Source organism: Pelodiscus sinensis, chromosome 4 (genome assembly GCF_049634645.1).
Source record: "Pelodiscus sinensis isolate JC-2024 chromosome 4, ASM4963464v1, whole genome shotgun sequence".
Taxonomy (NCBI): Eukaryota; Metazoa; Chordata; order Testudines; family Trionychidae; genus Pelodiscus; species Pelodiscus sinensis.
This window is the reverse complement of record NC_134714.1, coordinates 40,786,411-40,809,300: the sequence shown is the minus strand read 5'-3', so window position 1 is coordinate 40,809,300 and position 22,890 is coordinate 40,786,411. Positions and strand designations below refer to the sequence as shown.

The following is a 22,890-nucleotide window of genomic DNA, read 5'->3' as shown; positions in this document are numbered from 1 at the left end:
TGCTGTGGTCCCACAAAGTTTGTTTACAGCCACCAGTGCTCGCTCTTAGTGTTCTGTGCTGTTATTTAACTCTCATTTACCCCAAATGTCTTCTAGGTTCTCAGTAAGAAGTGGAAGTGTTGGTAATGCTTCTAGACAATATAAACCTCCCATGGTCTGGTAAATTGTCTAATTCAGCACTGGTCAGATCCTGAGGGTGTTGGACTAGAGAGGTTAATCCTGTATTTACAGTGCACCAAGTGTTGTTTCCAGGCATCATCCTAACTCTGTCCTCGCTCTCTGTCATCATGTAAGATTCTCCCAAGGTCTCATCTCTACTTCCCAAAGCATTTTTGAGTGCTTCTCTTTTGCACCTGGGACTTGGGAGGCGTTTGTGTTGATTGCAGAATTGATGTATGCTGTATATCTTTACTTTGAACAGGTGGTCTATAAGAATAATGACATCCGTCTGGAGCTGTCTCGCTTGGCGAGGATTAGTGACACCAAGATGAAGATCTATGGAGAAGTGAAATTCACATGTGAGAACGTAGCCACATTGGATCCCATCAACTTTGAGACACCAGAGGCCTACATCAGCCTGCCTAAGTGGAACACCAAGAGGATGGGATCCATCTCCTTTGACTTCCGCACCACTGAGCCTAATGGCCTGATCCTCTTCACCCATGGCAAGCCCCAGGAGAGGAAGGATGCCAGGAGCCAAAAGAACACCAAGGTAGACTTCTTTGCAGTGGAGCTGCTAGATGGGAACCTCTACTTGCTGCTTGATATGGGCTCCGGCACCATCAAGGTGAAAGCCACCCAGAAGAAAGCCAATGATGGAGAGTGGTATCATGTGGATATCCAGCGAGATGGCAGATCAGGTAGGAGGATAATATCTTAAATAGGCTCATCTTTCACTTCTGGTGGGGGGGGGGGGAGCATAAAATCCTAGTTCATTAAAATTCTTACTCCTAGAAGAGAGTAGCTTTCTTGCAAATACTCAGTGTTCCTTAAAGAAAGTCACCTAGCAGACATTTCAAAGGGCCAACTGTATACAAAATGTTCAGTATGAGCTTTGGAATCGCTCCACAGAGGAAGCTTTTATAAGCAGTCCTCCAGTATCTTGCCCTTTAACTCCATTTAGTCTGCACCTAGTTCAGTACACATCATCGAAGTGGTCATTTTTTGGTGGGTTAAGCCTTGAGGACAGGTACATTTTATTGCTTGGTCTTTATTCCAACTAATTCCCATTAACTTCACTGGAAGCAAGTACTGCATAGAAACTGAGCAAGTACTTTAGGATCTGAGCCAATATTAGCACCCTCTCATGGGGTTATTTAAAGTCTGAGGAGACTAAGTAACACAATATACCGGGAGAAACTTCCAGACTAAGGAAGGGAGAGGAGTTGGCCAATCACTGTGCCTTATTCTCTTATTTCTTTTGATGATCTTGCAGATCTCTGTTTGAATGCCGATTCTTCCTTTATACCTAGCTAGGCTTTCCCTTTCTAAGGTATTTCTTAGAATCAAAGTCCTTCTCTGAGTCTTTCTATATCTGGTTGATTCCTCCTTGCTGCTTCTCACTTTTATAATTTCAACAAACAGAATATGTTTTTAATATCTCCATCGGCATATTATCTTGGTTCCAAAAGTATTTTATTTGATTCTGAAGTTGTAGAGTAAACTGACATATACTCATTGTTGTGCTCCAAAATAAATTAGTAAGTGAAATAATTTCTATAATTTGATTGTTATGAATATGTAAACAGTTGGGCTCTAACTGCTCCTACCCACACCATCAGGAGTTGAATCTCTGGCCATATGTTGCTGTAAAGGGAATTTTTCCTATATTTGTAGTTAGGTCTGGGATTTGATCTGTAATCTCCATAATAAAAGTTCCTAGATTTGTGCTTCTTGGGGCTTGCAACAGAGTATTCTCAGCAGAGAGAATTTGCTTCCCCTGATTTTTCAAATGAGCTGATTTTTAGGAACCACTGCGCAGACCATCTCTTCAGCCAGGCCTTTGAAGAGCTGGTGGTTTCCATGACAGCTTACAGGAGTTTCTCTCTGTTTGACATTGAACTCTTCTAGATCTTAATGTATGAAATTTTATTCCATTAGCACCTAGAGACATCGACAGGAGCATTTTACAAATGAAGACGTAAATAAATAAATCATTTCTGTAGATTTGCTAGAATCTAATTAAGTTGCAAGGATAAACTCAATTAGTAGCATTCATTACTGCCTACAGTTTTTCTTGCTTACATGGAGCATACCTGTTTCCTGGGAAAAGAGCTTCAGAGTAAGAAGAAAAAGATGAAAAAAACACCCCAAAGTCCTGTCTGAAACAGCATGTAAAAACCCAACCAGAGAGGGGCACATTTTGGTGGATAATGATAATTTCCCCTCGAAGTCACCTGAGCTGTGCAAGGAGGCAGATTGCAGGACTGACTTGTTTGTTGCTCAGCAGAAAGGTTTATTGATTGCCTGAAACCTGACCAAAGATAACAGACTTCAAATTAAATGTGCTTTGTTGAACAACAGTGAACACATTTGTTCTTTTCTTTTTTTTTATCTGAATTTTGAGCTGTCGAAAAGTGCTGAATTGATAGCCCTACCCACTGATGGCTTTTCTGCCAAATAACAAGGCACCAGCACTGAGAGTTCCCTCCTGTCACCGCTTTAGTATGCAGTGACCAATTAGACCTCCTAGGACTTCTGCTAGTGATGAAAGGGTAATTCAGTCTCCATGGTTTGTTCAGTCCCCAGCCAGAAAAGATGTGAGCTAGGCCCAGGGAGTTTTGAGGACATGTGCCTGCGAAAAACTGGACTGAGAAAAAACAGATTCATTTCACATAGGCCCAGGGCCAGACTGAGATAAGGGCTTTAGGGGATATAGCCTAAGGCCCTGTGCTAAGGGCAGACCCCTTAGTCTGTGACCATGGGTTGCAGCCATGAAATCCCGTGTCCCAGGCCAGCCCTTTCCTGGTGGCCAGTGGGCCCCCACATCCCAGCCAGTCCCTGTGCTACTCTCACTTGAAGGTTTCCACCCTCAGAGCTACTATTGGCCAGAAATTGTGGCCAGTGGGAGCTGCGCAGGTGGTGTCTGCAGGAAAGAGCAGTGCAGCACAGTCGTTGCACAGCCACCTGTTCCCATCCTCACCAAATTGGAACTTCCCCAGTAAGTATGTCACACCCCAACCGTGAGCCCCTCCTGCACCTTAACTCCCCCACTAACTCAACACCTCCAGTTTCTTGTCCTGAGCCCTCTCCTGCACTCCAAATCCCTTGGCCCCTTCCTGGATCCCCCTCCTGCATCCAAAATGCCTCCTGTCCAACTCCACCTCAGAGCTCACACCCCCTGTTGGAGCCCTCCTCTGTCCCACACCCACCCTCCTGCCTCAACCTGTAGCCTCCTCCTGCACACTGAACCGCTCATGTTTTGCCCCTCCCCAGACCCTAGGGGGCCCCACAAAATCTAATAGCCCTGGGCCCCCAGAAGAGTTAATCTGGCCCTGCATAGGCCATCCAGTACCTGTCAGACTTTAATAAGTGACAACTGGTTTTGACCTGGGCTAGATTTGAGCCAGTGAACCATATATTCTGTATCCCATTCATAAGCCACCCCACCCTTATTACACTCTTTCTTTTCTTCCAGTTCTCCTGAGAAAGTAAAAGCTTTGTACTCTACTGAGCTCAGCAGAATCACTTGTAAAGGTCCAAGTTCTCCCTACAAGTAGGTACTAATATAGGAAAGGGGCTGCTGGGAAGCGAGGCAGTTGTTCTGTCAAATAACCTCTCTGACATCCTCCTTTGGTTCTGTATGTGCTTCAGGCACTGCCGTCAGCCATTGCAACCGAAGCCGTATGCTGACAAAAGCTGACAGCTTGGACTTGGATGTCTCGCATCCACTCCCATATCCCATAACCTTTCTAACCCCTGGGCAGTCTCTTACTGGTAATGGCCATGAAATCTGTCCCATTTCCAGCTGGGAAATGCTACACATCATTACAAGAGAACATTTTCAGCCAATCTTGAGCTACAAAACACACGCTATCCCACCCCTGCTGGCTCTGAAAGCCTTAATGGCAGACTTGATGTCTGGCCACGTCAGTGTGCTGTTTATCATACTGGCTCTGCTTTCATTGGTTGCTGCCTTTTTTGGACCCTCCTGCTCACTTACCTACATCCCAGTTGAGGCTCTTGAGGGGTCAGAAATGAGGCAGAAGAACCTTTCTGATTTCTGAGGTAGAGGTTTGTTTTGTCTTTCCAGAACTGTAGGTGTTAAAGATGGAAAAGATCTACTAGCTCCTCTGGACCCTTCTCCCTAAGGACAGTGCTGGATTAGTCCCTCCGGTGGCTTTCCCAGTCTGGTCTTACAAGTTCCATGTAATAGGACTTCTATCACTTACACAGGGAGACTGTTTTAGAGCCTAATACATCTCACAGTCAGCAAGCTTAGCTTATTATTCAGCAGAATACTTTCTTAATGTTATCCCCTTCTTCCCTTTAGCCTTGGAATTTCCTCCCCTTGCTTGGTGTTTTCACCTTTTCAGTACATGCACACCATGTTACGTCTTCCCTTCTGTGGCTGATTGGCCAAACTAGACAGGTTTCCCCAAAAGTCAGAACATCCAGCCCCTTGATCATGTCTGTTACCCTTCTCTTGATTCTCTCCATCTTTTTAGATACTATACTGGCCACAACATGAACACAACTTTCCAGGGGCAGTGACAGAGAAACCAGATGAAGTGAACTTGCTGCTTTGTGATGTGCTGCCTTTACATATTTAGCCATATAATATCACATCTCTGCTTTTGCCATATAAAGAGGGGAAAATGTGGTACTGCAATTTACTTACAATAGTTCATCAAACAACACTCGTTCTCTCTTAGCTTTTAATTTGTAACGCTTCTATTCCCTCAAACACTCTGCTGCCTCTGACCTTATCCCTAACAGAACATCACACACACGAAATACCCTGTTTGCATTCAGTTCTTTGTTCAAGAAGATGCGTATTACAGCTTAAGGGGGGGAGGTGTACATATGTGACTGCATTTTCTCACGGTGAACTCTATTAACGAACCTCTGCTGCCCCCTCCTAGAGCTGTAGGATAAAGAATGCAGTTATCTGGAATTAATCTTAAAGCACAGACCATCTCTTCTGGGGACACAGAGTACCTGAATGACACAGCAATCACAAATGATGATTTATAGATATATGGAACCAGTTTCTGATTCTTAATTCAAAGTGGATTGGAGCGCTGGTGTCCCTATCTCAAAAACAACTGAAATCCTGAATGAGGAGCAGTGTAGTCTAGTAAACTGCACTGCACTGGTTTGTCAGAGACCTGGGTTCTGTTTTCATCCCTGCCACTGGCCTGTTGAAAGACCTTGTTAATAGCTACACTTCTCTGTTTTTCCTGTCTCCCCACAGTCTGTTTGTAAAAGCTTTGTGGCAGGCACTGTCTCTTAAAATATGCATGTACAGCACCTGGCACAATGGAGCTATCATCTTGCTTGAAGCCCAGAAACAACTATCATTCAAATAATAACTCTCCCTTTTGGAATTCATCTTCACCTTTCGATACCTCCATTATGGAATGGACATAATGGTACCTTCTTTGTGAAACATGTTGAGATCTGATGATGAAAGCATTATATAAGAGCTATGTATTACTAATATTAGTATTTATTTTAATCCTATATAGTACCAGAGTCTTTAAATTCCAGCTGCACTTTATGTGGTTTCCTGCTTTGCAAAGTGAATCCCATTGAATATCACTTGAGTTTGTGAGATTTTGCTCTCTTTTTTAAAAAAAGAAAGATCCTGTCTCTCTTCAAGACATGAGGAGAATTAAAACCATGATTCTGAATACATGTATTATTAAAGCACCTAGAGTCCCTCATCAGGATTGTGACCCCATTGTGACCTGTGCTGTAGAAGCATGCATGAACACACACTCCCTGCTTTGAAGGGTGCATCTACACAGCACAGTTATTTTGAAAAAACAATCTGTGGCTGTGTCTACATTGACACCCCTTTCCATAAAAGGGATGCTAATGAGACACTTCGGAATTGCAAATCCCCCGCGGTATTTGCATGAACATGGCTGCCACTTTTTTGCGGCTTGGGGTTTTGCTGGAGAAAAGCGCCAGTCTAGATGGGATCTTGCGGAAAATAAGCCCTTTTCTGGAAGATCCCTTATTCCTACAAGGGATCTTCTGGAAAAGGGCTTATTTTCCGCAAGATCCCATCTAGACTGGCGCTATTCTCCGGCAAAACCCCGAGCCGGAAAAAAGCGGCAGCCATGTTCATGCAAATGCCATGGGGGATATTTAAATCCCCCACGGAATTTGCAATTCCGAAGTGTCTCATTAGCGTCCCTTTTCCGGAAAAGGGGGGCCAATGTAGACACAGCCTGAGGGTTTACACAGCAATTCCGTTATTTTGAAATAAATTCAAAATAACAGATGGCTTATTCCGACTTCTGTAAACCTCATTCCACGAAGAATAATGCCTATTCTGAAATAGCTATTTCAAAATAGCTGTAGTGTGAATGCTCCACTGCTGCTATTTCGAAATAGCTCCTCCCCAGGGCCATTCATTACTTCCTAATGCTTCCTGGAGCGCTAAATCGAGGTAGCACATCCACATTAGAGGAGCCTGCCTTGGACTAATTTCAAGGCTTCCCTGTAGTGTAGATGCGCTATTTTGAAATAAGCTATTTCATAATATTCCTTCCAGAGTAGCTTATTCCGAAATAAGTGTGCAGTGTAGACATACCCAAAGAGTTTAGAGTCTGTGGCTCAGGGAAAGAGGTGGGGAGAAGCAGTGTAAAACAAATCTTCTCTGTGGGTGTTGTGTTTTACAGGGACCCTTCAATTGCCTCAACTTAATACATACCTTATCTTTAACCTGCATTCAAAGACCATGGGAACGGCATTAGACCTGAGCTGTCAGTGGAGCTATTGGCTCATGTTTCTTTTTCCTCCTTACCCCAGGTACCATATCGGTGAACAGCAGACGCACCCCATTCACTGCCAGTGGGGAGAGTGAAATCTTGGACCTGGAAGGGGACATGTACCTAGGTGGGCTACCTGAGAACCGGGCAGGCCTCATCCTTCCCACAGAGCTCTGGACAGCCATGCTGAACTATGGTTATGTGGGCTGCATCCGAGACCTGTTTATTGATGGACGGAGCAAGAACATCCGGCAGCTGGCAGAGGTGCAGAATGCTGCTGGGGTTAAATCCTCCTGCTCCCGGCTCAGCACCAAGCAGTGTGACAGTTACCCATGTAAGAACAATGCTGTGTGCAAGGATGGTTGGAACCGCTTCATCTGCGACTGCACTGGCACCGGCTACTGGGGCAAAACGTGTGAGCGAGGTAAGTCAAGTGAGCTTTGAGATCATGCTTACCAAACCTGGGGCAGGTAGGAGCTCAGGGGGGAGAGGCTGTGCTACTTCTAGACTTAAAGCTGGGTTATTTTGGTGGTGGTCACCAAGCACCAGGGACTCTTCCCCTCACTTTGATAGCTCTATGGCATCTGCGTTTCTCCCGCCCAATGATCCTCACCACCCTGAGTACAAAGGAAACTCCACTCCCATTTGATAGTGCCAATCTCTACCCTGATTACCAGAGAGCCTTCGTTCTATGATTGTTCTCCTCAGCCTCTGTCCCAAGGACCACTTAACCTTACTTTCATCTAAGCTGGTGATCTCTGGGATCTGGAGATCCTTCCCCTCAATTCTGAGAGCTCTTTTCCCCAAGCTCAGTGTCTCTCCCTTTCTAAATTCTGTCTTCCATCTGTTGGGGCACAAAATGTGACTGTGTGATGAATTCCAGGTGGTGTATTGGTAGCAGTCTCAGGTGCAGGTGGGAGTCCCAGTTGCTATCCATCATTAAGAAATGTTAAACAAGGTTTAGGCTTTGGTATATAGGGATCTTGGCCTACTTTATATCATGGCAAATACACCATTAAAATCTGTTTAACCTTTTATTAAAGATACACAAAGGAGAGTGGAAAAGAATTTTTAAAGTATTTGAAGTGTAAAGTATCCCTTGTTCCTTTTCATTTTCGCTGCAGAGAGATTTTAGAAGGAAACCCCTCTTATTTGACTGTCTCTTTGCTGGTATGAACTGTTCTTTGGGGGGCGGGGCGGAGAAATTAATTGAGGTGGGCTGTTCTTACTTTGTAGTTAAAGTCTGATCCCACACAAGAGGCAAGAAAATCCCCAGGAAAGATAGAAAATGCAGTTTCTGTCGCTGGTGTCACAGGCAAAATCACATGGTCTTATTAGCCACCCTGAGACCTTGCAAATGTGTAGCACTGTCAGAATTTTTAGGAGAGTGCATTTAGCTGTCTCTTTCTGGTTACAAGCTTACAGCAGCAGTGCAGAATATACAATCTTGGTGGGCCAAGCCAGACTAATTATACAGAATGCAAAAGAAAAGGGATAAGAAAGAGAAGAAATATGGTGGTGAAGGGAAAGGAAACATGGCTGAGGTGGGATTTGAGATTTAGCTGAGGTTGGTGCAGGCAGCAATGTTATCTGGGTCCCTCTCTCTGCTCTGGTCACGACATTGCTCAGGATTAGATAAAGGAAGTCCAGGCTCACAGGAGACTGTGAGGGTGACAGCCATGATGAAGAAGCTTTTCCTTCTCCTTCTCTGATATTCCAGTGAGCCAGCATTATACTTGTTTACATCCATCCACCAATTTCCCTTTTAAAGTCTCTGTTATGTAAAGGACCCAAGAAAGGAATTAGGTGGAAATAGCTCATCCCCTCTGTGACAGGGTTTTGGGGCGCGAGCCGCCACACCCGAGGGCAAGACCCAGCAAGCCCTCCCCCTGTCTGTCTTAACATTTTTAGGCCCAGTTATCAGAACTCTTATGCCATGGAACTCCCAAACTCACCTGTGCCAAGAGCAAATCTGTATGAGATAGTCAGCAATTTCTCAAGAACAATGAATGTCATTGCACCTTTTTCTCATTGTTACTAGTTCTGTCTGGTCATTTAAAGGCATCTGATTGGGGATATATGAGGCACAATTATTGCCAGTGCAGACAGCCAAGACACATTCATTCTAGGCCAAATGAGACAGAGCTTAGCAAATAAAAGACATTTGATCTATACAGTGTTCAAATCCAGGATGGTTCCATTAATTGTTTTTGCCCCTATATTGTGCCCAGTGCCGTGCTCAGAATAAGCTGGCTAAGTGAAAAAAATTGATAGCAGTAGGCCCACTTAGCAAAGAAAATTGAACTTCCCTTTGGTAATGTTACATTTTATTAAGATCAATTTCTTAGTAATATTTGGCTATTAGGACTGGAGTGTGGCTGAAATGCACTTGCTGAGACACAGTTATGGACTGTGGGCAGAATTGTAGAGCTTTCATCTGATTTGCCCTCCAGGTCTCCACCACTTCATAGCACAGTCTAATGATCAGACCACATGCCAGGGATTAGGACTCTTGGGTTCTGTTCCCAGCTCAGTCATGGATGTCCTGTGTGACCTTTTAGTAAGTCACACCCTTTGTCGTGCCTTAATTTTCCTATCTAAAGCTCCTTCTCTCCAAGATTCATGCCAAGATGCTGCTTGCTGTTCCCCATCCCATCCGGGAGCAAGAAGGAAGTGTACAGTTTGCTGCAGCCCTCTTACTCTGGCTGTGAAGGGCAAGGAGGAAGACGAGCTGTGCACTTTCCTCTCCCTCCATGACAGTGACAGGAAGGGGAAGAGCAAGCATTGGACTGGTACAGATCTTGGGGGTGGGCAGCAGCCTCCCTGCACCTTCCACCCCCACATACCAACCACTTTTTCTGAGTCCCCCACACCTCCAGCCATCTGCTCTGACTCCTGCACTCCTCCTCAACCCCACCCCTGCCCTGAGCCCCTGTTCACACTCTGACTCCTGCACTCCCCACACCACCCAACCTCCCTGCCCTGAGCCTCCCACACCTGAACCCCGACTCCTCACTTTCCACACCCCTCAATCCCGTCCCCATAATCCCTCTTTACCCCAACCCTGATTCCTGCATCCCACCTATCCCCAGCCCCCTGTCCTGAGCCCCCCCACACCTCCAAGCCCCTGACCTAACCCTTGTACCCCTCACATCCCTACCCCCTGTCCTGAGCACCCCACACCCTGACACTCCCCAACCCTCTAACTTGAGCCCTCACACTCCACCCCACACTTAAATGTCTTATACTATGATTTCACAACCCTCCTAACCTCCTACCCTGCGGGGCCCCCAGGGGCATTGTGATACAATAGTACCTGTAAGAAATTCAAGTTACTTTCACCCCTGTTTATACCTAGGAGTAACCAACACTGATAAAACTCATAGGATGTTCCTGATTCTCAGAAGTCTCTGTCATGAGCCTGGTCTGCAGGAGTCAGAATCCAGAGCTACCTGTAGACATCAAATCTATAGTTGTGTGAAATGTGTGTAATGAACTCCAGAGTCAGGGAACTGTGAGCCAGTTCCAGAATGGGCTGAGAGGACAAATGAATGGACGCATGTTCAGTGCTGTGGAAACCTGAAGTTCTCAGTAAAGTGTTGATTGTATCTCTGACAGGCTCTCTAAGGGTCAAACATCTTTTGGTGAGTGTGGTGTTGGGGACAAGTTGCAGAAATGTGAACTTCAGATGACTTGAAGTCTGAAATTGCAATTATGATTATACATAGAAATTGAACAGGCCATGTTGGTTTCAACACCAAATCAGACAGAAGTTGTCTATTTTCACTGAGTTTTACTTTGCAGCCCTTGATGAAGCTCAGGAGGAGGAATCACAGAGAGACTGGCACTGAAAAACTGCTCAGACAACAAAGCCCTGGAGGCTCAATCATGTTATGATGACTCCACATTGTCTGTGTGTCATGATGTTACACCACAGCTTCGTCACACACTGACATAACTGCTTGATATTAAGATTAGGCATGATGACACAATGATTTTTGCCTCCATGGAAATAGACACAGCTATTGTCTATTTGTAACTTTTATGTGCTGACAACCAAAGGAAATTGTAAATCCAGGCGTCAATTGGCCTATAATTTACACACTGTAGAGGGCAATGTTGCTACCCTCCCTACTGAGCACAGGAACTGGAGAGCTGCCTCAGGGTTGGGGTGAACAGGGCATATTAGGCACTGATGGCAAAATATAACCAGGGCAGGACCAGGCTTTAAATACATGATTAGCATCAATTGCTGGCAGTAGATGACAGAATTTGAAACATGCGCTTGAGAAGAACATCCTTCTCATTCTGTGTGATTTATCCTTTTCATATGTGTTCATTTTTTTAAATTGTATCCTTTGGTATATATGGCTGTGACTATTTTCTTCCACTATTTGATCTGAGGAAGTGGGTCTGGCCCACGAAAGCTCATCATCTAATAAACCATCTTGTTAGTCTTTAAAGTGCTACATAGTCCTGTATTTTGTTTCTTCTCATTTTGGTCAGTCTTTAATCCTGGGGAGAGGGAAAGGAATATAAACAATATTCAATTGGCTTTACTACTGCAGGGAGTTGAAAATTAGGCAAAAGCACTTTTAGGCCCCAGGTGCTATAGCTGCTGAAGATAAAGAAGGAAATTCCAGGGATGGGAGCTGGGATTGTAAAGAAGAGTTGGATTTAGAATGGTTAAAGACTTTCTATTCTAGTGTGTCTGTCATGCAGGACAGGGTACCATTGTGTTCAGGAACTCCAATAAAGTGCATGGTGTAAAGGCTGATAGTTAGAATGGGGTGGGCCCTTATAATACAGTATATTGTTCCACATGCAATATGGTGATGAACTAGTTAAAGAAAACCAGAAGAGTCCAGTCTGAGGACCAAATCCTGAAGGTTTTCCTCAGGAAAAACTTCTATCAGAATCTCTTGTCACTGAAACCCCTGTCCGTTTTACTTGAAAAAAGACTGAGAAGATTTTCGAGTTTGATTGTAAATTGGGTCAAGATAAAGCAGTTTGGATAAACAAGAATCATCCTCAGCCTTCATATTGAACTTGAACTGACTGACATATAAGATCATGTTTCAATGTTGTTCTTCAATGTGATTGATTTAGTTAAGGTCTCACACATCTGAGTTTCTTGTTTTCCATCAGAAATACCAAAACACCCGGGGAAAGACTACACTCATTCTCTAGCTCAAACCACTGTGGTAGTCCTGAAAATCATGTGCATGAGGGACTGTTCTCATGAGTCCCATGGAGTGAAAGGCCTACAATAAGCACTTCAACTTTTGGATGATTCTCTGATTCTTTAGCTATTCAGTGGTCATTAATAGAGAGGAAAGAAAGCCCAGTGATAAGAGTACCACCTTCTGCAGTAGGAGCATTGAGTTCAATTCCTGCTCTCACAACAACCACCTATGACTCATGGCAAGACATTTAATCTGTCCCTCACATTCCCATTTTGTAAGTGGGGATAATAGCATACCTCCACCTCCCTGGGGTGTTGAGAGGATAAATTTATCACAGTTAGCTTAATACTCAGCTACTGTGGAAGCCATGTAACTACCTAAGATGGAAAGCTAGTGAAAAGCCACTGGAAAGCAGGCATATCCTTGAGGGGCAGAACATATTTATTACAAATGAAAAGAAGCAGTTCTTCACTGAGTGGTGTCCTGTGGGTACTCCACTCAGGTCTCGGTGCATCCTTGTGCCGCTGATCGGATATTTTTGGTGAGCAGTGCCCCTTGCGCTATGCCTGCACACCCAGCATCTCACACCCCTGCCATTTGTTGAGTGCGCGTGCTGCACAAGTCCCATCAGTTCCTTTTCTACCATTCTCAGCTGAAGATGGAATCAGAGCAGTGCTCTTCTTCCTGACAGGAAAAACAAATTACTATAATTAGTTTAGACTTTTCCCTCATAGTTTAGTCAGTTAATGGTAGTTTTCAACTGTCGTTTATCTATCTATCTATCTATCTATCTATCTATCTATCTATCTATCTATCTATCTATCTATCTATCTATCTATCTATCTATCTATCTATCTATTTAAGAGAGAGAGAGAGAGACAAGCACCATGGCGGCAGCTTTTTTCTTAAACATGCCGGGTTCAATTCCCTCAAGGATATGCTTGCTTTCCAGTGGCTTTTCACTAGCTTTCCATCTTAGGTAGTTACATGGCTTCCACAGTAGCTGAGTATTAAGCTAACTGTGATAAAAATGCGCCTCATGCCAAGACTCGATGCCTATTTCTGATGGCCATGTCTCCTGTGTTAAATGCCTGGGAGAGACTCATGCAGCACACAAGTGCCAACACTGTCAGAACATGACAGCCAGAGCCAGAAAAGACAGCAAAATGCAGCTCAAAAACTTCCTCTGGGAGAAGTCCCTACAACCTTTACGGGACAAACCTGAGGACACACGGGGACAACAGAAGCCCACTGACAGGGCTGCTTTACCACCCTGCAAAGGCTCACAAGCCTCGTGGGTTTCCCTGGCATGCTCATTACCAGCGCTGCCCAGAGTCTCTTGTGCCCCAGTGCCATCAGTCTCCAGCACCGTGGAGAAACGCAAGTCTGCACCAGCCAGGAGAGCTGAGTCAGAACACAAGTGCACTGCACTGGTCAGTGCTGTTGAGGCAGCAGCAACCACGAAGCTGCATATGCCACCACTACCAGCTCCTACAAGCACCTCTATGATGTTTGAACAGACTGGTCAGACTGAACTTGACCACGCTCCAGCACCTCTGCATAAGAAAGTGCTGCGTCTTCCACAGCACTTACAAAAATCTCCTCAGCCAGGCACACCGCTCAGATCAGGCGCTTACTCGCTGTGCTCCTCAGTGGTGTTTTATACCTGGGGGCACACTCATATGCCAGAAAGGGCTCTCCCACTCTTCTACACTGCTCTCACCAAGAACTGACTATGGCAACTGGCATAGGAGCAGATTTTCATCATGCCATTCATCTCCGTCGGGATCAATGGCTTCCTGGCCATGTGGCCCAACCAACTGTGGATGTATCGCCCACAACAGTTCCAGCCACAATGGGCCCCCTAGGAACCATGGCAAGGGTACTGAGCGCATTTCTCTTATGCCTGCCACTCATGAGATAGAGTGCCCACTTCACAACAGCACATGTCTATGCACTGCCCAGCTATATCCGCACATTCCTCACCGGCTTACCTGCCCTAAGTAATAACACAAGTGGGTTCTAATGATAATGATAACTTACCTCATTTGGACTTGGAGAAGTCTTGGTCGGGGGTCTGAGCAACCACCCCACAGCTCCAGTGCATTCCAATACCACCTTCCATCACTGCCTGAGACCCTTCTACCAACAGTGGGCCCAGATCACTACAGACAAATGGTTCCTGGAAATTATTAAATTGGGTTACACAATCCCCTTCACATCTATGCCCCCTACCCAATCCCCTATCCTGTTGCTCTCCAGGGACTCATCTCACGAGCTCCTACTATGAACAGAGGTGCAAAAGGTACTCACCCTAGGGGCAACAGAACCTGTTCCCACAGAATATCAAGGAAGAGTGTTCTACTCTAATTATTTTCTAACGGTTAAAAAAAACCCAGGGGGACGGAGACCTATCCTGGATTTCAAGAAACTCAACAAGTTCATCCTCAACACAAAATTCAGGATGGAGAGCCTGGAAACTATCATGCCTGCACTGGAAAAAGGGGATTGGTTCTCAGCCCTCAACCTTCAAGATGCATATTTTCATATAACCATCCATCCGGCCCACAGGAGATTTCTCAGATTTGCCATAGGTCAAGACCATTACAAATACAGGGTCCTCCTCTTTGGTCTTTCTACGGCACCTTGAGTGTTCTCGAAGACGCTAGTCATAGTCACAGCCTTCCTCAGAAGACAGAACGTCATCATCTTCCCTTACCTTAATATTGTCTTATCAAGGGCTCTGCTTATTAATATATAAAAGTCCACCATACAGCCCACACAACAGATAGAATTTATCAGGGCACTCCTAGACTCGGTGAAAGCAAGAGCCTACCAGCCACCGCAAAGATTCAAGGCAATCTGAGACCTCATTTGAGGGTCAAGCATACTCCCTTTTCCATGGTCCAGACATGCCTTCAATTATTGGGGTGCATGGTGGCCACAACCTTTGTGATCCTATTCGTGAGGCTACACATGCGCTACCTACAGCATTGGCTTACAACCACCTACATCCCAACCCAACACAGCCTCGCGAAGTGCCTCATGCTTCCTCCACCAGTACTGCAATCTGTCAACTGGTGGACTTCTCCAACCAACCTACTTGCCGGTATACCCTTCCACCGCCCAGGTCTGTCAGTAACTATAATGACAGATGCAACACTTATGGGCTAGGGTGCCCATTGTGGTGCAAGGTCAATACAGGGCACATAGTCCCAATGGGAAAGATACTTCCAGATCAACATCTTGGAGCTCACGGCCATTCGCAGTGAATGCACCCATTTCCTTCCCCTGATAAAGGGCAGAACCATTCATGTCCTCACAGACAACACACCCTGTATGTTCTACGTCAACTGACAGGGGGTGCCCGATCTTGCTCACTAGGTGCAGAAGCAATCAGATTTTGGAACTGGTGTATCAGGAACCACATAACTTCAACCGACACACATATACTGGGACAGCAGAATGTGAAGGCTGACAAACTGAGCAGACACTTCTCAGACCAACACGAGTGGGAGATCAATACCAATATTCTCCTCTCCATTTTTCATAAATGTGTTTTCCCAACTATAGACCTTTTTGCAACACTACTCAACTGCAAATGCCACAAGTTCTTCTCCCGTGCAGGACTGGGCAAGAAGTCGGAGGGGAATGCCTTCACCATTCACTGGACGGCTTCCCTATTCTACACCTTTCCACTAATGCCTCTTCCTGCCAGGGTGATCAAAAAGATCCAGTCTGACCATGCCACAGTAATTTTAATAGCTCCTGCCTGGGTGAGACAACCCTGGTTCCCTTATCTACACTACCTATCTATAGATCAACCATTCCTCTCCCCATGGTTCTGAACCTCTTGATGCAGCACCACTGCAGGACATACCATCTGAACATCAAAACTCTGAAACTCACAGCATAGCTTCTCCATGGTTCCAGAATGAAGAACTTACCTGTTTGGACAGTGTCAAACACATTCTACTGAACAGTCGATGGCCCTCCATGAGAAGCACCTACCAAAACAAATGGACACTCTTTCAACAATGGTTCATGACACGCAAATTACATCCCAATACTGCCCCTATACCTACCGTACTGGAGTATCTCACAGACCTCAGTGACACGGGTCTTTCCATCAGCTCTATCCAGGTCCATCTGGCGGCGGTCATGGCATTCCACAAACCTGTGGATGACTTCTCTCTCTTTGTGCATCCGATAGTGAAGTGATTTCTCACAGGTCTGCAGAAAATATGCCCACCCTTGTGCCACTGTGGGACTTGAACTTGGTTCTTGACATGCTCAGCAGGTCACCCTTTGAGCCACTAGCCACTACATCACCACAATACCTATCCATGAAGGTGGCCTTCATAGTGGCAATAACATCAGCAAGATGGGTAGGCGAAATTGCAGCCCGCATGGCAGACTCACCTTTTGCTACCTTTACCAAGGATAAAGTTATACTCAGGCCTCACTCAAAGTGCTTCCTGAAGGTCTTAGCTGACTTCCACTTAAATGAACCGATTTACATACCTGCTTATTTTCCTAAGCCTCATACCTCCTCCAAGGAGACAATATTGCACACATTAGATGCAAGGTGAGCGATTGCGTTCTACCTGGAGAGAACTAGGGGAACCAGAAAACCACATAGACTCTTTGTAGCATGGTCTGGACCACATACAGGAACAGCTGTCTCAGCACAGCGTCTATCTAATTGGATTGCCAGCTGCATACATACAGTTTATGAACTTTGTGGCAAGCAGTCACCACAGATTATCGGAACTCATTCCACATGTGCAATGGCCACAACAGCAGCCTTCCTAAACAACGTATCATTGGTGGACATTTGTAGAGCAGCCACGTGGTCCTCCCATCACATTTTCACACAGCATTACACCCTGCAGAAAGCATTGCACTCTACATAAATGACTCCAATGCCCACCACCAACTGGCGGGTACTGCTACTGAGTTACCTGAGTGGAGGACCCATAGGGACACCACTCAATGAAGAAGAAGTTACTCACACGATGCAGTATCGATGGTTCTTTGAGATGTGAGACAGCACCTGTGGGTGCTCCACTACCCTTTCCTCTGCTTGGAGTCTTTAGGGATCTTCTGGTAAAAAAGGAACAGATGGGGCTTGCACCGCACGCACACTCAACAAATGGCCGGGGCATGAGACGTTGGGTACGCAGGTATGGCGTGAGGGGCACTGCTCACCAAAAAATCTCTGATCAGTGGCACAAGGATGCACCGAGACCTGAGAGGAGCACCTACAGGGACACGCATCCCAGAGAATCATCATTACTTCACTGGGTGAGTAACTTCTTCCTATATACAATCATTATCCTGTGGAACTGACTCTAGCAGGATGTTATTGGGTCAAATATGTTAGTAAGATTCAAAGCAGGATTGGATTTTTATTATAGGAAGAGCTTATAGCCCCTCCTGTAGTTAAAGCAAAATGCAGGACAATGTAGCACTTTAAAGACTAACAAGATGGTTTATTAGATGATGAGCTTTCGTGGGCCAGACCCACTTCCTCAGATCAAATAGTGGAAGAAAATAGTCACAACCATATATACCAAAGGATACAATTAAAAAAATGAACACACATGAAAAGGACAAATCACATTGCAGAACAGGAGGGGAATGCGGGGGGGGGGGGGGGGAAGGAAGGAAGGTAAGTGTCTGTGAATTGATGATATTAGAGGTGGGGAGAGTGGGATGTCTGTGAGCTAATGGTATTAGAGGTGATAATTGGGGATAGCATCCCACTCTCCCCACCTCTAATATCATCAATTCACAGACACTTACCTTCCTTCCTCCCCCCGCCCCTGCATCCCCCTCCTGTTCTGAAATGTGATTTGTCCTTTTCATATGTGTTCATTTTTTTAATTGTATCCTTTGGTATATATGGTTGTGACTATTTTCTTCCACTATTTGATCTGAGGAAGTGGGTCTGGCCCAGGAAAGCTCATCATCTAATAAACCATCTTGTTAGTCTTTAAAGTGCTACATTGTCCTGCATTTTGCTTCAGCTACCCCAGACTAACACGGCTACATTTCTATCACTATCCTGTAGTTAAGGTTGCCTGACATATCCCATTATAAAACTATATTTTCATTTGTTTATACCTTTACCAAACTTTGACTACTTGGACTGAAATTTTGTATGCTGGTGCTGCCTACACTTGAATATTTTTGTAAAGTTTCAGCTAAAGCAATTCAGCTGTTTCTCAGAACAAGCTTAGGGGAAGATTGTATATTATTTTACTACTTTAAAAAAATAATTTTCACAGAGAAGCTCTGTCACCTCCATGCTTTGGGGTAGGGGGTTCCCCTGGTCTTAGCCATTTATCTTTTGCTGTTATTGTGAAAATGCACCCCTATTTTGCTAACTTATTGACCTCTAAAAGATTAGCATTTTGCACCTACTCAATAGAGACTGATCAGAGTTTGGAAGCTAAATTCTGCAAAGATTACACCTGTACTAAGCATGCTCTATTCCCACAAGCTATTGTGAGTGACCAGACTGTGCAGGTACCATCCCCGTAGCACAACTGAGCATGTTTCAGTATGAGGCCGCAAGGGTTAATCAGGACTTTCCATGCAGTTGTTCCTCTTGGAAGCAAGGACTATCACCAAGGACTATCACTAGCACAGGAACTGAAAGTGGAAACTGTGGCAGTCTGTACTCCTATGTTTACCCTTTTCACAAGAATATACTAAAATTGTATAAAGTATGCCTTCTGAGGCATCATTTGAAAAAACTCATGATTTGCCAAGCATTGATGCCGTGATGAAATGCGTGTGACAACATTGCGTGTAAAGTTACAAGATTCCTCTGTGTGGTATCACTGAGACATGTTCCAGAGGGCAGTCACAAACCAGTTCTCCAGACAAAAGCTGTCAGCGAGGTGTCAATGAGATCAAATGGACTATCACCTTATTAAGTGGCCATTCTTCAGCAGGACAGAGAGTGTGGGCAATGAACCTACATTTTGACAAAGCAGCAGCTTGTGGTGCCTGTCCACACAGATTTCTGTCTCCAGCACCTAGGCTGGAGGTGATCCTTTGTATGAGAAAAATGACTATAAGAGGAGAGAGCAAAGGCCCTAAATCATCTTTCACTTTCTCTCTACTCATGGCATCAACATTGAAGAGTAAAAGAAGAGGCATTGAAGAATGTAGTTCAGTCAATAAGACTGATAAGATATGGTGAGAGAGCCCTTTGCTTTGAATTCACTCTAGCTTGTTAAGTTAGACATTAGTTGTGATATACTTTTATTTTCTTGTAACCAATTCTGGCCTAATTACTTGTAATTACTTACATTTATCTTTCTGTAGTTATTAAATTAGTTTTATTTAAGCCAGTATATTTGGATTGAAACTTCATTTGGGATAACAGGATTTGTGATGGACTTTATATGAGGTTGTATGATCCAGGAGGGTACTTGGCCCACTTCTAGAAGAAAGTCTGGTGTCACTCTATAATATAATTCAGGTATGGCTGGCTATAATACTCATAGTACAACTGGGTGTAACTTACATGCTGGAGGCTGTGTGTGAGTAGATCAGGAGTGGTTGCTCTCACAGTGCAAAAGACATCCCAAGTTGGGGCATAGAGGGGGCACAGTCATCCATCAGTCCAGATTGTATCCTGGGCGATGTCACAATCTCATAGTTGGCTGGATCTATGCACAGCTTGTTATTCTAAGTGAAGTGTACACTTTAAGCACTGGTATAGCAATTTTAAATGAGTCTCAAAATGATTGGAATAATCAAAGAGAGGTTGCTGTTTGTTGTTTTCGGTTTGCTTATTTTGGGCGAGGAAAGCAAACACAAAAGCATAAAAATGAAAGCCAGTGAAACAACCGCAAAATTGGAACTGGACGGATTGTAAACAGAAGAGAGAGCACACATTCCAAAAGTGGCAGGTAGAAATGAAAGAAGCAGCTGGAACCAAAGGAAAATTAGCAGCTGCACTGACAGCTAAAGAAACCATGCACAGAAGAGCCATCGAGGAGAGGAAATATAACCTGCACTGAAAGATCCCAGAGTCACTAAAAACTCCCTCTGCTCAAGGAACTCTCAGCTGGGATAAGTTGTGTCTTGCATACAGAGAGATAGATTGCACTGAGGAATACTTCACCAATTTTGAAAAACTAAGTGAAGTGAATAAGATTCCTGAGGACAAGCAAGTCCACACGTTGATTGCAAAACTCTGGTTAAGTTCTTGGTGCATTTAATGAAAATGCCAACTGAGGAAGCTTTGATATATTCTGAATATAAGAAAGCTGTCTCACAAAGGTATCAGATCACTCATGAAGTGTATAGGGTGAAATTTACAAATGTAAAAGAAGTGCTGGCATGAGTCATAGTGAACATGCTTGTAAGATGCTCCTAGTAAGAAAAGGGAAAGGTGTTAAATTATGACCAATTGCTTGTTCTCATTGCTCAAGAACCTTTCTTGAGTATATGCACCGATGATGTAAAAATAGAAACACCTAGAAACTAGAACTGTGGCCTTGTCACAAATGGAAGGCTCCTGTGAGGTGCTGAATGCTACTTTCAAGGTAGTGAGTACCCCTTTTGTTAAGCAGCCTTACAGTATCTAACACACAGTAACAAAATATAAGGTTCTATTGCTCCCCAAGGGGTTAGCTTTATCCTTAGTGTGAGGTTACTGAGAGCTGGGATTTAGTGTTGTGTATTCAGTGCTTAGCATGCCTTGGGCTTGTTGCTATACCAAGGAGTTAGCTTCAAGATCATGTTTATTCAGAGTGAATGCATGCAAATACAGAGGAGGCAGGGAGGGAGAGAGGAGTGAGGGAAAAGGATTCAGGAATTCCTAATCAGAACAAGAATTTGAGTGAAGTCTTGTGTATGAAGCTGGAGGAGATGTGTGGCTCTGTTCCAACCTGTCTGGAGCTTCAGAGAGTATATATAACCAATGCCAGGATTTAGTGAAGCCAAACAGACTACAAGATGGAAAGACTGTTTTTTGACCTCTATGAGAGGAAGAGCAGATGTCAGGTATGGGGTGGGAATTTTTGTAATGAAAGGCTGGCCTCTGAGCACAGTGAACATCTAAGGTTTGGGCCAGAGATCTCTAGGTTTGGTGGTCTTGTACAAGGGCAGTAATGGAAGATATGCCCCAGGTAACCTCTAGTCTTTTTGATATCCATATGATCTAGTAACAATGGGAGCACCAGATTCTAGTGCAGTTTATCTCTCTCTCAGCACTTGGTTCCAAATGTTTTTGTCTGCAGGTGGTTAATTTGATTTCCTTTATTTCAAACCACCTAACAGTCCAAGGAAACTCTTCTTCAATCTTGTCAATGCCAGGCCACCTTGTAGAGCTGTTTCTCCTGCATGACATCAGGGTAGACTCTGCTAAAGTTAACCCAAATTAAAAGGATAGCATATTTCCTCCCATTCCATGTGAAATGGCTTTTGACCTCCAGCCTCAATGTCTGTAACAGCTGAAAGAGAATAAAAATCATAAAAGAAGTCTTGTGTGAGTGCCAGCTGTGGAATGGGTAGCTGGGATAGGGCGGACATGCCAGTGGAAGAGGAGAGATTATGTGGGTTAGGTAGAGATGGAAGAGGAGGAGGGTATTGAACTGGCTTTCAGATACTCTAAAACTTGTTGCATTTGCTGTGTCATTCAGTTTCTGGTTTGTTAAGAGTTTGACATCAGTTGCAACACTAGATAATTTTTTTATTAGCTGGACTGAAAATGCACTGGAATGGAGGCATAGATCTTTCTTATGGAGGATGATGCTCTTCTCCGTTCTGATGAGAGAGCACCTTTCTCAGCCTTCAGATTTGTCTAAAAACAAAATCCTAGCATTAGAGGAGAGTAGGGAATGTGCACTGTATTCAGATTAGCCAAGTTCTCTGGCTGTAGTAAAAATGTCACTTACCTTAGATGAGTGTAACCCATTACTGTTATCATCCGGAAAGCTCTTTGTGTTCCTTTCCTCCCACCTACAACCAATGAGAGGCATAATATAGGACAAAGACTGAAAAAGGGAATAAAAGAGCCAGTGCATGACAATGAGGTGGCAGGATTCATCTCCTCGTCCTTTTACCTTAGACAACACTTTCACTGACTTAATTCTCTTGATTGGGCATCTCTTCTCTCATAAATATACACTAATCAAATGAAAGCCAGCAAGTGTATGTGACAACAATATCAATTCAGGACTGAAATAAGGGTTGCTGAAATTTGGATTGAAATTCTTTGATATCAGCAGGTAGGCATTGACATAGGTGACCCAGAGTCCAACATTTCAGGTAGAGAAATCCTGTTCCAGCTCTTTTCCTCCTCTTTGGATTTGCACCCCAAAGTCTGTTCTACATGAACATAGAAATACAGTTTCAGTGCTCCTTCCCAGGGTCCATTCCAGGTAGGCATCCAGTTCTCCTCCCTGGGATTGCACCCACTCTTTTCCTATTTTGTTTTGTTCATGGCTTGATGATTAGCCCCAGGACAACCTGGGGTTCATTACCTTGCATGTCTGCATATTGCTTGCGAATGGCACTATACCTGCTGCTGGTTATGTTGATGTTAAACATAGGGCTACACTCAGCTTCTGCTTTATTATCTTTATTGCAGCATTTCCGAAAAGCAGTTTAATGACAATGCACATCTGCCCATTATGTATGCAATAAACTGAAATGCTGTAAAATTACAGGTAATAAGAAGTGCAACAAAATCATTTACTACGTGAAGTAAATATTGCTCTGTCTCCAGCATA

The 22,890-nt window shown here is 44.3% G+C and overlaps 1 protein-coding gene across 9 annotated transcripts in view; it reads left to right on the top strand.

The window, feature by feature from the left end:
• Positions 1-22,890, top strand: part of NRXN3 (neurexin 3) — a 1,564,511-nt gene that overhangs the window by 507,493 nt on the left and 1,034,128 nt on the right. For all 9 annotated transcript variants that reach the window (XR_012903352.1, XM_075926779.1, XM_075926774.1 and 6 more), the window contains 2 exons: positions 422-860; positions 6,985-7,368. Coding sequence is in view for 8 of the 9 variants with exons in the window: in XM_075926779.1 (XP_075782894.1) it covers positions 422-860; positions 6,985-7,368 (823 nt within the window). In the remaining variant the exon portion in view is untranslated. The remainder of the gene's footprint in view (positions 1-421; positions 861-6,984; positions 7,369-22,890) is intronic.